At 40.3% G+C, this 14,286-nt stretch overlaps 1 protein-coding gene across 5 annotated transcripts in view; it reads left to right on the top strand.

Moving 5' to 3' along the window:
- KIAA0586 (KIAA0586 ortholog) overlaps window positions 1-14,078 on the top strand; it is a 299,701-nt gene extending 285,623 nt beyond the window's left edge. For 4 of the 5 annotated variants that reach the window (XM_029598209.1, XM_029598205.1, XM_029598206.1 and 1 more), the window contains one exon: window positions 13,698-14,078. In XM_029598209.1, the coding sequence (XP_029454069.1) occupies window positions 13,698-13,843 (146 nt within the window). In that variant the 3' untranslated portion in view covers window positions 13,844-14,078. The remainder of the gene's footprint in view (window positions 1-13,697) is intronic. The other variant, XM_029598208.1, reaches the window with a different exon arrangement.
- Window positions 14,079-14,286: the final 208 nt, after the last annotated feature.

Raw genomic sequence — 14,286 nt, 5'->3', positions numbered from 1 at the left:
GGCGCACACAAGGTGCACAATTGTTATAAAATCGGGCGTACATGTGTGCGCGCCGGGTAGCAAGTGCACATGTACACCTGCGTGCAGGTTTGAAAATTCACCCCTATGTGTAATCCTTCTCATTGTTGTGTTGGACCCTCCATATATCCGTAGGATGCAGAGTTGTAAGCAAGTCTTTTTATCTCCTGGGAGATGCCTGCACTTAGCGTGGTCACTGAGGATTTATCCACACTGGGATTTGGGCAGATATTCCAATCTCCACCCAGTAGCAAAGGACCAGCGTGGCTGTCAATTTAGTATAATACTCCAGTTGGTTCACATTTGGCCCATATACAATAACCAAGGTGAAAGACTCCCCCAGTAAGGTGCAGTCTAGCAACAAATATCTTCCCTCAGGATCTGTAAGCGACCTCTGCACCTTTTAATATATGTTGTTATGTATGAGTGTATATATCTCCCTGATCCGTGAATTGTAAGAAGATTAGTATGCTTACCCAGCCCATCCGGATTTAAGTTTCTCGTGTTCTGCCCTAGTGAGTTGAGTTTCCTGTAAGAACAAAATAGCCTGATTTCTGCGGGCAAATTGAAGCATACGCTTCCTTTTAACACGTGTTGATATTCCTCATACATTGCGTAAAATTCATTTAAGTTGAGAGCTCATAGACTCACACTATTCCAAAAGCGCCTATTTGGATACTCAACCAAGTCAATAATATGTAGAAATCCACCCCCACCCATATTATTTCCCATATATTCATCTGCATCACACTATCTGAATACAAAGTTTACTACATCACCGTTACATTTGTACTTCCTGTCTGCAAGTAAGGTACACCTTTTTTCCTCCCAATCCCCCCCCCCCCCCAAACCTCCAGAAACACCCCCCAAAACCAACAACCAATCCATTCTCTGCTCCCCCCCCCCCCATTCCCCTCCCCTTAACATACCTTGCACCATCCCACCATCTCCCCAGAGATGGGACAACTCTCAGGACCAGTGGGATGGCCCTTCCCCTGTACCAAACCTTCCCTCCCAACAATCAGACCATAAATGTGTCAAATGAACTGCTAGAGGACAAGACCTCTGCACCAAACCAATGAAGGCAGGAAAAAAAACAAAACAGTCTCCACATTTGGCTAGTTATTTGCATGTTTGGAGGTATTCTGCAAGGCGGATCTTGCCCCAGCGGTGATCCACCATTCCGATGTCAAGGAGTGTACTCGTTGAATTCCCATGGGGGCTCAGCCTAGAACCGAATAGTCCACATACACCGGACGTTCACACACAAAGATTTGTTTTTCATGCCCAAATTTAAGATTTGAATTCTGTAGACCCTTCATCAGGAATAACATCATCTAGTTTGGATATGGAAAGAAACAAACGATCACACAAAGAACTTTTTGGTGTGGCGGATTCTTTAGTTCACATGTGTGCATTTGCACTTCTGTTTGTTACATGAATAAAAATCTGTGTGAGGTCGTTTGTGACACAGGTTCAAACACGGCCATTTCCAGGGGATGGAGGAGCATTCAGTCAAGGAAGTCGTCACTCAGAAGGAATCACCATTCAAACCTTGAAGCCGTGGAGGTGGCAAGGTGGCCTTCAAATACATTTGACAGACCTCAAAACAATTGAAGATGATGCCCTTTGTCTAGCTTGGAGCCATATTTTCCCATAATACGGAGCACTGCCTTTGTATTTGAAAGAGATGTTTTAAGAGTCATTTTCCCTTGTTGACAGCCCTAGAATTTGAAGCCTTCACATCATAAGAAAGCCATTCTATTACAGGAAAAAAAAAGTCTTGCCACCAAGGGATGCTTGCTTTTGATCTGAAGGCAGAGCTAGGATAAAACCCACACACATTTAGTGTGGCCAGTGATTACAGTCTGCATTCATGAGCTTCCTGTGAAAGCAATATCAAAAATAAAAACACAATGGAGGTAATTTTCAAAAGCATTTACCTGCATAAACTGCGTTTTTGAAAATTACCTCTAAGCTTGTGCACACAAAAGTACACACGGAAGCCATTGTGCATTTACTTTTACACCCAATTGAAAGAGGTGTTCCCAGGGGCTGAGGAAAGTATTTGTGCTTTCTTTCTGTTGTCGAAAGTCTGTGCGTAAATGCATATGTACATATTCGCAGCTGCTCCCAAGCAGGCTAAATGTGGGCACCTGTCCTGTGCAGGGGTACGTGTGCACCTGCTAGTTTTCAAAGTGGACGTACTTTCTACCTGCACACTTCAGCCCTCTGCGGGCTGTTATGCAGTTTTCCTCCGAATTTTCAGACTAGTGGTTAGACTGTTTTATTAGTCTTTTTGATTTCTTTAGTGAGACATGCTGAAATTCCTACTGTCAGCTGGAAGAAGAGGGTTCTTTTTGTGGCTGGGTAGATAGTGAAGTGTCTGGCAAATATTTATCCAAGACCTGAAAAAAACTGGAGGATTATTTAAGCTAGTGAAAACAGAACAAACCTTCCAACTTGATATTCTGTTTGCTTAAAAAACAAGCTAAAAATGAAACTAACAGGTAAAAAAAAGAAAGCCAGCAAAGCAGTTGTGCAGAGATGTTACCTTCTGTAAGGCTGGCAAATGTTTAAAGATGAACTGTTTCCCCCAATCACAGGAGAAATTCCAAAAAAAAAAAAAAACGCCGTGGAACTCCATGAAGGTAGAGGCTGCCAAAATAAAATAGCCCTCGTAAAAGGACTCCGTTGTCCGAAACACGGCCCCGTGTTGGGCATTGGCACCGTTGATCAGCTGGATGGGCGGCATAAAAATGTTGGCATCTTTGATAAGATAAGTTTTATTGAGATATTGATCAATGATTCGTTTAGATTAATGTATGAACTTTTAATGGTGGAGGTATACACAGCAAGAAACATCAAAAATATAAAAAGTTATCATTCAAGATTGACCAATGATTAAAAGTAAGGCAGAGCAGTGAAGTGAACCTTTATTGTGCAATGAAGCCTATTATAACGGTCAATAGAGGCATCTAGAAGTTTCTGTGATTGGGGGAAACAGTTGGTATTTATTAAGGACTGGATGTAAGCAGCGATCCCCGACCATACAACGATTTGGCACTTTTCTAATGTATTAAATGTTTAAAGATGCCCATCTTTCATGACTACTAAGGTTCTTTCCTTCTACAAAGCTGAATCCAACTATTTTGTTAGTGCTCTTTTAATATGATTTTTAGCAGGCTAACCCCATGCTCCCTTTCTACCATGTGAGTTCTGTATCAATAAAACCCAAGGCTGTACCTTGCTGATTCGGATTCTATACTTTGGCCTCCAGCAAAGGAAGGCTGGCCTCCAAACAGCACAGGATTGGAGAGGTTGGTAAGTGCTTTCATGGAGAGTTTCTTTTTGATTGTGACACAAGTTGCTGGCTAATTAGACTTTCATTCTCTACTCCAGCTCCTGAAGTACCTGAGGGGAGCTTAGAGAATGTCCCCAATTTGAGTACATTGTTGTTACCATTGGGGTCCAATATTCAAAAATTCTAGGCATCTAAGTTAAGGAATTAGGTGCCTACATCTCCCTAAATTAAAGCGTGCATCTCCCCGCTCCATTGACACCCTAAATTTAGGAACTTAAAAATTGGGCGGGGCCTAGCTAGGGGGCAGTGGGCACCTAATGTAGGGTGAAAATAGAGCAGACCTAAAATTAGACAGATTTTCAGATGAAAACTTAGGACCCGAAGTTTTGCTGAAAATTGGCTTATCTCCAGGTGCCTAGGTCAGGTGTTCAGCTCTTTTTTTTTTTTTTTTTTTTTTAATTGGCCCCATTATGTGTAAAGCTGGCACAGCACTTCGTCTTCATTCCTCCCACTTCCTAGTAAAGACTTGACTTGTGTATAGGCGAGGAGAAAACCACAGAAGCTGTGGTTATTTTGGATAATCACATCCAGAGTAATTATAAGGGATTTAGCTACTACTACTGCTTCTGAATTCCCTGAGGGATACAATAAGCTCTTACTTAATGGATCACTCATTATGTATTTTACTGCAGTTTTAATCTTAAAAATAGTAGAGTGCAGAAATTGCATTTTTAACTGTGATTGCTGCTGACAAGGGGTTCTTGGGAGTTTGGATGGACAGGAGTTAGGGACGTTTTTTGTTTTGTTTTGTTTTTTTTACAATAGTGCTTAAAATTTGAACCTCTGCTCTGCAGAAAATGAGAATAAGGAAGGTCTAAAGATGTGAGAAATTAAAACCGTTTAATAGTGCTGGAACAGAAGATTGTGGAGCTGAAGCTACAAGCAGATTAACAGCCAACTTGTTGAGACAGCGAATGCTTGTTCAGTTAGAGCAGGATGAGTCTTGTAAAGTTATGAGCAATTGTAAAATCTGTTAAAGTAAAAAAAAAAAAAATTCCTTCTATAGTTGCAGATTAATTTATGCACTAATTCATTCAGCTTGAAGTATTACTCATTTGTGGTGTCTATGAGCAGCTATTCCTCATTCTCGTGAAGACTCATTAACCTTTACAGAAAACCTTCATTTGATAGTCACCAAATAGATTTGTCACAGTCATTAATTATATCCATTCAATAAATGTTATGCATGGATCAGCTGATTCTTGTTAGTAGGCCAGGCTTGGAGCACAGGTGTGGAGTTATGGAAAGAGAAAATCCCTGTGTTTGAACTGTGGCATAAATGCAGTAATGTAGAGGAGAAAAAAGACTCTTTCTTGGGGATGAAGGTATACAGTGCCATCCCAGCATATGTTCTACCCCATCGAGAAGACTGTTTCAAGGACAAGACTGGTCTTGATTGACTTTTATCACAATGGCATTCTGATGTCATCAGCCACTCCATTTGTCATGGTACTCATATGATCTCATGAACCGTTATGACACATGCTTTTCACTGCCCTGAGTTTTGTGACATTTATCGGCACTCATTGGTCCTTACTGTATTTTAATTCCAGGGCCGTGGTTTTTGGTTCTGAGAAGAAATGAAAACAGGCTATGTGATTGATGGGGCAGAATTAAGTAATTAGACACCGTGGGGTGTGAGATGTCATGAATTTATACACACCTCGTAATCTTCTGGGGGGTGTGTATGTAGTTTCTTTGCCAGGACACACACCCAAATGTCAAATTTAAAGTAATTCTTATTCATGCTCTAATGCTTTTTGTCATTTATAAAATCATGCCAAACTTTTGATCACTAATCATGGTACAAACGTTTCACCTAGCATGACTATGTTGATATAGGCGGATAATACATGTTTTAATAAATAAATAGGTCAGAAATGATTATACAAGTGATTAATGCGAGGTCATCCCTAGTGACTGAAATTCATAACACTGCTTGCACTTAATACGTATTCTTTGTATATTAAAGTGTTTTATTTAATACTAAAAAGTAAGACTTTTGAGCAAAGTGGCCTAGTAAAATGGACCAGCAGTAGTGGAAATTCTCTTTATTTCTGAAATGTTTTTTAAATAATTTTTTTACTAGTGATTCTGGCATTTGAGAAAATTGCTAAATTGACAGCATTGGAAATTAAAGTAGCTCATAGAAAGGTATCAGATTTCCTGTGATATGACATAGAAAAGTATTTAAACAGGGTTCTACTCTTGTCTTCAAACATTTGTAACATTGATTCCTGAATTTGCATGTGGATTAGGTAATCCTCCTCCGCACTTTTGCTTAAGCCTCAGAAACATTTCCAGGAAGCATGCATTTTTTTTTTGGAGGGGGGGGGGGGGGGGGGGGGAGTTAACGCCATAAGTAGGGACACTGATTCCACTGCATAAACTTCTGTATCATTGTATACATTTTGCAAGCTACAATCAATTTCAAACTATTACAGAAATTAATTTGTACTAGGGTATGTGAGAAGAGGGGGAAAAGTTCACAGTGTATGTTAGCAACATTGAAGTATTCTCCTGGATAAATGAGGGGAGAGGCCCAGGGTTACTGAGCATTTCAGATCAGGGCCAAAAGGCCCATCTACAGGCCGATGCAATACAGTGCACTCAGCTGAGTGCACTGTTAACCTGCAGTCTGTCGCAGGTAGAATAGGCACTAATCAATCTCCTAATGCAATAAGGGGATTAGCGCATATTCAATGCGCGTCCAATGCAGAGAGAATCTAATAGCGCTCAGCACATGCAAATGCATGTGAATGAGGCTATTAGGCATTCACTCCCGATGCAAAAAAAAACCAAATGTGCATCTCGGATACACATTTAACTGTCATCTATTAACGCCTGCCTGGAGCAGGCGTTAATAGCTGAGTACATCAAAAACATGTACAGAAAAGCAGAAAACACTACTTTTCTGTACTGCCTCCTTCTTAATATCATTGTGATATTAAGTAGGATGAAAAATTAAAGAAACAAAATAGTTTAAAAAAAAAATAGACAGTCTGGTTCAGGAAACGGCGCTCGACTGACAAGCATTCACTTCCTGAACCCTCGGCGTCTGTTTTCCTTACCAGCGGACAGCCATCACGAAAACCGACGCCGATAAACCTGGCATCTATTTTCGTGACTGCTGTAAGAGAAGGAGAAAGTCAGTCTCCTGTCTCTCCAAAGGTGTTAGAAGACGAGAGTAGCCTGCCTTCTGTCCCAAGTGTCTCCAGATTCTGCAGTGCAGTGTTTTCCAAACCTCTTCTGGAGTCACATCCAGCCAGTCGGGATTTCAAGATTGCATAATGAATATGAATGAGAGAGGTTAGCACATCCTGGGTCTCCTATATATGCAAATCTATTTCATGCATATTTGTTATGGATATCCTGAAAACCCGACAGGTTAGGTGTGCCTCCAGGAGAGGGTTGGGAAACGCTGCTATAGTGAGCATAGAGAACCACAGTAAAGTGGTAGTTTTGATACTTCACAAAAGTAGATACTTTGAGTAATCCTGCCGTAAAATTAATCCCCACTCTAAGAGTGTAAATCTGTCACTTTGGGTCTGTCTCTTATGGAAAGAGAAGACCCTGAACTGAGTTTCCAGTGTGAACAATGATCTACGTAGAAGTAGCAAGAAATGCATGTCAGGTGCCTATCCTGGGTGCCAAGCAGTGTGGAAAGAAGAAAGGTGAGAGCTGTACATGTGATACTATCACTCAGGAGTCCGGAAGAGGGAGGAGAAAGGTGTGCAAGGAGAGAGTCAAGCATTTATACAACCAGATTCCAAAAAGGGTCCTTGGGGAGACAGCAAGTCTGAGCCCAGTACCAGTCCAGGGGAAGTGAGGGTGATCCAAAAGGATTAGACGTCCAATTTTGTTTGTGTCTGTAGCTTTTGAAATTGCAACAAAGACTGTTCCCATTTACAACTGTTTTTCATAAAGATAATTTTACAGTAAAGACTTTTATTTTTGGAACAACAAAACATTGTCAAGTTAATTTTAAGAGTTGCTCATACAAAAATGCCCATATGCACGCAAATGTGGGCTGGGCACAAGCATTGCAGGTTTTAAAAAGCAACAAAATACGCACATATATACCTGTGCGCACGTGAAAAATAAGGGGCATTCCAGGGTGGGGACAAGACTTATGCATGTACCTTCATATTTTAAACCAGAAACTGCAGCGTGTGAACACTGGATATCTGTGTAACTCTACTGCTGCTTCTGATGAGTAAGTCTGTAGATCTTGAGTTTTCAGGCTTATAGAACAGGATGAGGGGGCTCAGTCAACTGGGGAGATCTGAAAGACCTCAATATTAACTGGACAAACTGGTGGACTAATCAGAAGAAAATAGGATAATGCATAAACTTTGGCAAGTTAAATGTAAGACATTGATAAGACAGGCTAAGAGAGAATTTGAAAAGAAGTTGGCCGTAGAGGCAAAAACTCAGAGTAAAAACTTTTTAAAATATATCCGAAGCAGAAAGCCTGTGAGAGAGTCAGTTGGACCGTTAGATGATTGAGGGGTTACAGGGGCACTTAGAGAAGATAAGGCCATCGCGGAAAGATTAAATGATTTCTTTGCTTCGGTGTTTACTGAAGAGGATGTTGGGGAGGTACCCGTACTGGAGAAGGTTTTCATGGGCAATGATTCAGTTGGACTGAATCAAATCACGGTGAAACTAGAAGATGTGGTAGACCTGATTGACAAACTGAAGAGTAGTAAATCACCTGGACCGGATGATATACACCCCAGAGTTCTGAAGGAACTAAAAAATGAAATTTCAGACCTATTAGTAAAAATTTGTAACCTATCATTAAAATCAACAATTGTACCTGAAGACTGGAGGATAGCTAATGTAACCCCAATATATAAAAAGGGCTCCAGGGGCGATCCGGGAAACTACAGACCGGTTAGCCTGACTTCAGTGCCAGGAAAAATAGTGGAAAGTGTTCTAAACATCAAAATCACAGAACATACAGAAAGACATGGTTTAATGGAACAAAGTCAGCATGGCTTTACCCAAGGCAAGTCTTGCCTGACAAATCTGCTTCACTTTTTTGAAGGAGTTAACAAACATGTGGATAAAGGTGAACCGGTAGATGTAGTATACTTGGATTTTCAGAAGGCGTTTGACAAAGTTCCTCATGAGAGGCTTCTAGGAAAAATAGAAAGTCATGGGATAGGTGGCGATGTCCTTTCGTGGATTGCAAACTGGCTAAAAGACAGGAAACAGAGAGTAGGATTAAATGGACAATTTTCTCAGTGGAAGGGAGTGGGCAGTGGAGTGCCTCAGGGATCTGTATTGGGACCCTTACTTTTCAATATATTTATAAATGATCTGGAAAGAAGTATGACAAGTGAGATAATCAAATTTGCAGATGATACAAAATTGTTCAGAGTAGTTAAATCACAAGCAGATTGTGATAAATTGCAGGAAGACCTTGTGAGACTGGAAAATTGGGCATCAAAATGGCAGATGAAATTTAATGTGGATAAGTGTAAGGTGATGCATATAGGGAAAAATAACCCATGCTATGGTTACACAATTATTAGGTGCTACAACCCAAGAAAGAGATATAGGTGTCATAACACATTGAAATCGTCTGTTCAGTGTGCTGCGGCAGTCAAAAAAGCAAACAGAATGTTGGGAATTATTAGAAAGGGAATGGTGAATAAAACGGAAAATGTCATAATGCCTCTGTATCGCTCCATGGTGAAGACCGCACCTTGAATACTGTGTACAATTCTGGTCGCCGCATCTCAAAAAAGATATAATTGTGATGGAGAAGGTACAGAGAAGGGCTACCAAAATGATAAGGGGAATGGAACAACTCCCCTATGAGGAAAGACTAAAGAGGTTAGGACTTTTCAGCTTGGAGATGAGACGGCTGAGGGGGGATATGATAGAGGTGTTTAAAATCATGAGAGGTCTAGAACGGGTAGATGTGAATCTGTTATTTACTCTTTCGGATAATAGAAAGACTAAGGGCACTCCATGAAGTTAGCATGTGGCACATTTAAAACTAATCAGAGAAAGTTCTTTTTTACTCAACGCACAATTAAACTCTGGAATTTGTTGCCAGAGGATGTGGTTAGTGCAGTTAGTATAGCTGTGTTTAAAAAAGGATTGGACAAGTTCTTGGAGGAGAAGTCCATTACCTGCTATTAATTAAGTTGACTTAGAAAATAGCCACTGCTATTACTAGCAACGGTAACATGGAATAGACTTAGTTTTTGGGTACTTGCCAGGTTCTTATGGCCTGAATTGGCCATTGTTGGAAACAGGATGCTGGGCTTGATGGACCCTTGGTCTGACCCAGTATGGCATGTTCTTCTGTTCTTATGTGTTAAAATCTGCTGACACACGTGTGTAAAAGCAGACAGTCCTATGGAAGACACGTGTGCACTAGCTGTGCTAGAGTAACCTCTTAAAATTAGGAGCATACTTATACGCAGTTGGTGTATTTTACAACATAAGCACACAAATGCACCCATAACTATAAATTCCAGCGTATCTTTGCTCATGTGCCGACATTGTTATGCGCCAAACACTGCCAGTTCTCTGACAAACTACATGCTCATGTATAGGTTCACACGCACTCGTTTTAAAATTACTGTCTGTGTATCGTGTCTCCTTGGCATTACACCATCTTAAACTCCCTGAAGATTAATCCATTCTTCCATTGAAGAATCCGCGCCAGGGTTTGGAAGAGCGAGTCAGGGATTCGGCCCTGGTATCGAGTGGTGCTTTCTGGCAATGGGATGTATGATGGCCCTTTAAGTTCCCGAAGAGCCTTTTATGCTTTCAGCAAGGGTTACACACATTATTCTAGATAAATAAAGAAGACTTGTTTGTTTGGAGTTTCTAAAAGTGAACTGAAATACAGATTTGTCTGTAGGAATCCTGTAGTGAGTTGCTGGCAGTCTGTTGCTTTTTTGGATTAAATGAGGAAACTGCTTTCTGAGTTTGTCAGGGAGCTTGGGTATATCATAAATAGGTTTTTCAGTCTCACTGATTTGACTGAAGTTTGTTAATGTATGATAGGTGCATCTCTAGAATTTCTGGGCTTGTTTACATTTTGTACACGGTTTCCATTTTAAAATATGACATACAATTGGCAGGCTGCACTGATAGCTACAGACCACTTTTATGCTACGACACTATGAAATCTTTAGTACGGGTTCAGTTCACGCAGATACATTTTGGCCTTTGAAGTGCAAATAGTGGGAAGTATTTTGGATTTACCAAATAGGAAGTTGCCATACAATCAGATATAAACCAGGTACTTGGCTTCAACAAACAGGTATTTGTCATGACCCGACAAAGATATTCAGAGGTTGATAGTGAAGATCTTTGTGCAAGTAACATTGCACAAATATATTCCTTTAGTTCTCATTTCCAGGCATAAATTTTGTGCACGCAACCTTTTGTGCATACACAATGGGGCGGATTTTAAAAGGGTTACTCACGTAACTCTTAAACCCCCCCTGCGCGCGCCTAGCCTATTTTGCATAGGCTCGGCGGTGCGCGCAAGCCCCGGGACTCGCGTATGTCCCGGGGCTTGCAAAAATGGGCGTGGCGGCGGTCTGGGGGCGTGGCCGAGTACCCCAACACAGCAGCCTGTGTTGGCCGGCGTGCGCAAGTTACGCCTGCCAGAGGCAGGCATAACTCAACAAAATAAGATAGGGGGGGATTTAGATAGAGCTGTAGCAATTTTCAAAAGCCCACTTGCATATGTAAAGTGCATTTACATGTGTAAAACCCAGTTTTAAGCATAAAAATGCTTTTGAAAATCAGGCCCAATATGTGTGTTCGCTGGCTGAAGTTTAGCCTCGCTCCTGGAACTCCACACCATCAACACCCCTTTCTGGCCAGATACATTGAGGCAGATTTTTAAAATTACGCGCCGGGTAGCGCACACAAATGTACCCTCCCGCGCGTAATTTTAAAAATCTGTCTCAATGTATCTGGCCAGAAAGGGGTGTTGATGGTGTGGAGTTCCAGGAGCGAGGCTAAACTTTAGCCAGCGAGCACACATATTGGGCCTGATTTTCAAAAGCATTTTTATGCTTAAAACTGGGTTTTACACATGTAAATGCACTTTACATGTGTAAGTGGGCTTTTGAAAATTGCTACAGTATATGCCATTGAATTGTCCATAGAATATTCACATGTAAGTGTACCTTATGCATGTAAATGGCTTTTTAGAATTGCTACAATGTAACTCCTTTCAAAATTCCTCCATACAGGTAGATTTTAAAAAGGCATTTCTCGCCGCACACAAAGATGCGTCCTATTTTATAAAGTATACGCATAGGTTTTAAAATACTCTTCACGCGCGGACGTCTGCAGCCTTTACATGCATATTTTGTGCGCTCCTCAATAGGCATAGGAGTCCGTTGAATGTGTGTGAGAGAGAGAGGCTCTGTATAGGGCTCAGCCTGACACTCAGTATATGCACCATTGTATGGGGGCACTTTGATTCGGGGTGAGTTTTCGGGAGGTGGGTTGGGGTTTGGGGTGTGGTGTTACAGACACATTCAGAGGTATTCATTGTAAAATTGCCATCATTAAAGAATTTTAGACTTTATAACACAAACAATACCCCAAAGAACTCATCAATTCAATTTCAAATCCTTGGCAGTCCAAAAAAAAAAAAAAATCAATACCCAAGCCTATGTTTTTATGCCTTTGCCTACATTAGGCTTTATATATTGTATCTATGTTATAATCTCCATATATTTACTTCCAAGTTATTTCTTCCTGTTCATTGTAAGACAATTACTTGTCACTGTTAAAGTTTAAAATGTAAACCGAATTGATCAGTAATTCTGTTATTGGAAAGTCGGTATAGAAAAGCTATAAATAAATAAATAAATAAGCGATGAAAATTCTAACAAGAGGAGTTGATTTGTACACTGCCCCCTCTGCTAGCTGCATTGTACAAATCAGCTCCTTTTCATCGCTTATAAGTCTAAAATTCTTTAATGGTGGCAATTTTAGAGCGCCCCCGTACAATGGTGCATATTTTGAGTGTCAGGCTGAGCCCTATACAGAGGTTCTCTTGCTCTCTCTCTCTCTCACTCACACGCTCACTTGACTCTTATGCTTATTGAGCTGCAGCAAAGTTACGTGCGTATTTGCTGGCTGAGGAAAATTAGGGGTTACGCAGGTCAGTGCTGGCCCCGCCTCTGGAACGCCCAGGTCCTGCGTCTTTTTCGCCTACTTTTTCTGGACACGCGTACATGAATGGAGTGGAGATAGAACACCCTTCTCCCTTCCTTTTTTTTAGTTTATTTTCTTGCTTATAATCTGGTCTGGACCTTTATAATATTGTGGACTTGTGTAGCAGAGTTATAGTTTGCTAGCTGTTTGTCAGCTTTGAATTTGTGATGCAATATTTCCTGTTAATTTACACTTAATTTCCATTCAAGTGTTTACTTAGCTTTGTATATTGAAAATGATTACTTTTTTTAAAAAAGTACCAGGTGTACCCAAAATTACAGAAAACTTGGTTGTCCTGTTTTTAAACCGCCACAGAAACTAGCAATAAACCATGAAACACAGAAGAGAGAGAAGCACTGTGCTAGAAATCCCAAAGAAAAATGTCTTCATTGCTTCTGAAGAATGGCATTTTTGCAATTTCCGTAGAGCACCTTTTTCTCCTTTGCATTTCTCGAGTTCTTATCAGTCAGATGTTGGTTCAGTAGTGGACACAGTTCTTTGCTGCAGTGTGCTTGGAGAGATGTTCGGGTTTATCTGTGTTGCACTAATAATATAAATACCAGTTTATGACACACAAGCTAATAATAACGTTATGATTTTTGTGTATTAGTGGTTCAACTGCCATTCATAGAAAATCATTTAAAATGTAAAGTAAAAGCTAGAAAGCAATGGAGTCGTGTTTGTGCAGTGCCTAGTTACATTTCCGAATGTTTGCCCCAAGCCTTTAGTGTCCCAGATTCTGTTGGAGCCAATTCCATTTCCCTCAACAAAAACAAGTGCTGCAGTATTGGACAGAACCCACCAGAGCCACAGATATAACTAGAAATAGACGTTTCAGTCAATAATGTAGGGTGCCAGGATATTCTAATGGCAATCTTTGATGTAGCCTTTCCTATCTGATTACTAAAATACTTTGCTGTAGTAAGATACTCCAAAGTAATGAAGAAATTAAAATTGTCCTGTTTGGCATCTGTTTTATGTATGTATATAATATGATTTATTAGGTTTCTGTATATAAATGTCTGGGCATAGATGCACATGAATCAGAGCTAAACATATGTGTAATGCTATCATAATGTTGCTTTGTGTTTTATTTTAGGCCTACCAGCAGACCCAAATGTAAGATCTCTGCCAGCTCCTGGAAGGATGACTGTGACTTTACCTTCTGTAAACACAGAGAAACATGCTGGCAATATTGGCAGCCTGCAAGATGATACCGACTCCTCTGGAGCTGATACATTTTGAAATGTGCAATATGAACTTGGAATATTTATATAACTTGAAAATGTATTTGTGTGTGCAGTTCTTCTGTTTGGAAAGAAAAGCCACAATGTTAGGGCTTTTGTTCTGTTACATGTGTTTCTGTAGTGTGTGTGTGTGTGTAATTTTTTGCACTGAATTCTTTTATATTAACAAAATGAAAATCTAAATATTTTCTACATTTTTTGATTTATATATAATAAAATCAGTTTTGTAAGAATGTTTTTCAGCATTGCTTTACTTTTATTGGGGTCTTCCAAATATTAAGAGTAAGGTTTGTGTTTGTGTACGTAGGCACACACAATTAAAGAGAATAAATAAAGGCTAAAGATCAGGTTTGGAGGAAGTAGCACACCAAGATGCCTTTTCAGAATATAGACGTTCTCTGAGCATATAGAGAGGGTGAAGTCAGACACAATATACACTGA

The sequence above is a fragment of the Rhinatrema bivittatum genome, chromosome 4 (genome assembly GCF_901001135.1).
Source record: "Rhinatrema bivittatum chromosome 4, aRhiBiv1.1, whole genome shotgun sequence".
NCBI classification, from domain to species: domain Eukaryota; kingdom Metazoa; phylum Chordata; class Amphibia; order Gymnophiona; family Rhinatrematidae; genus Rhinatrema; species Rhinatrema bivittatum.
The sequence above is the reverse complement of the archived record's forward strand: the minus strand, read 5'-3'. Positions and strand labels throughout refer to the sequence as shown.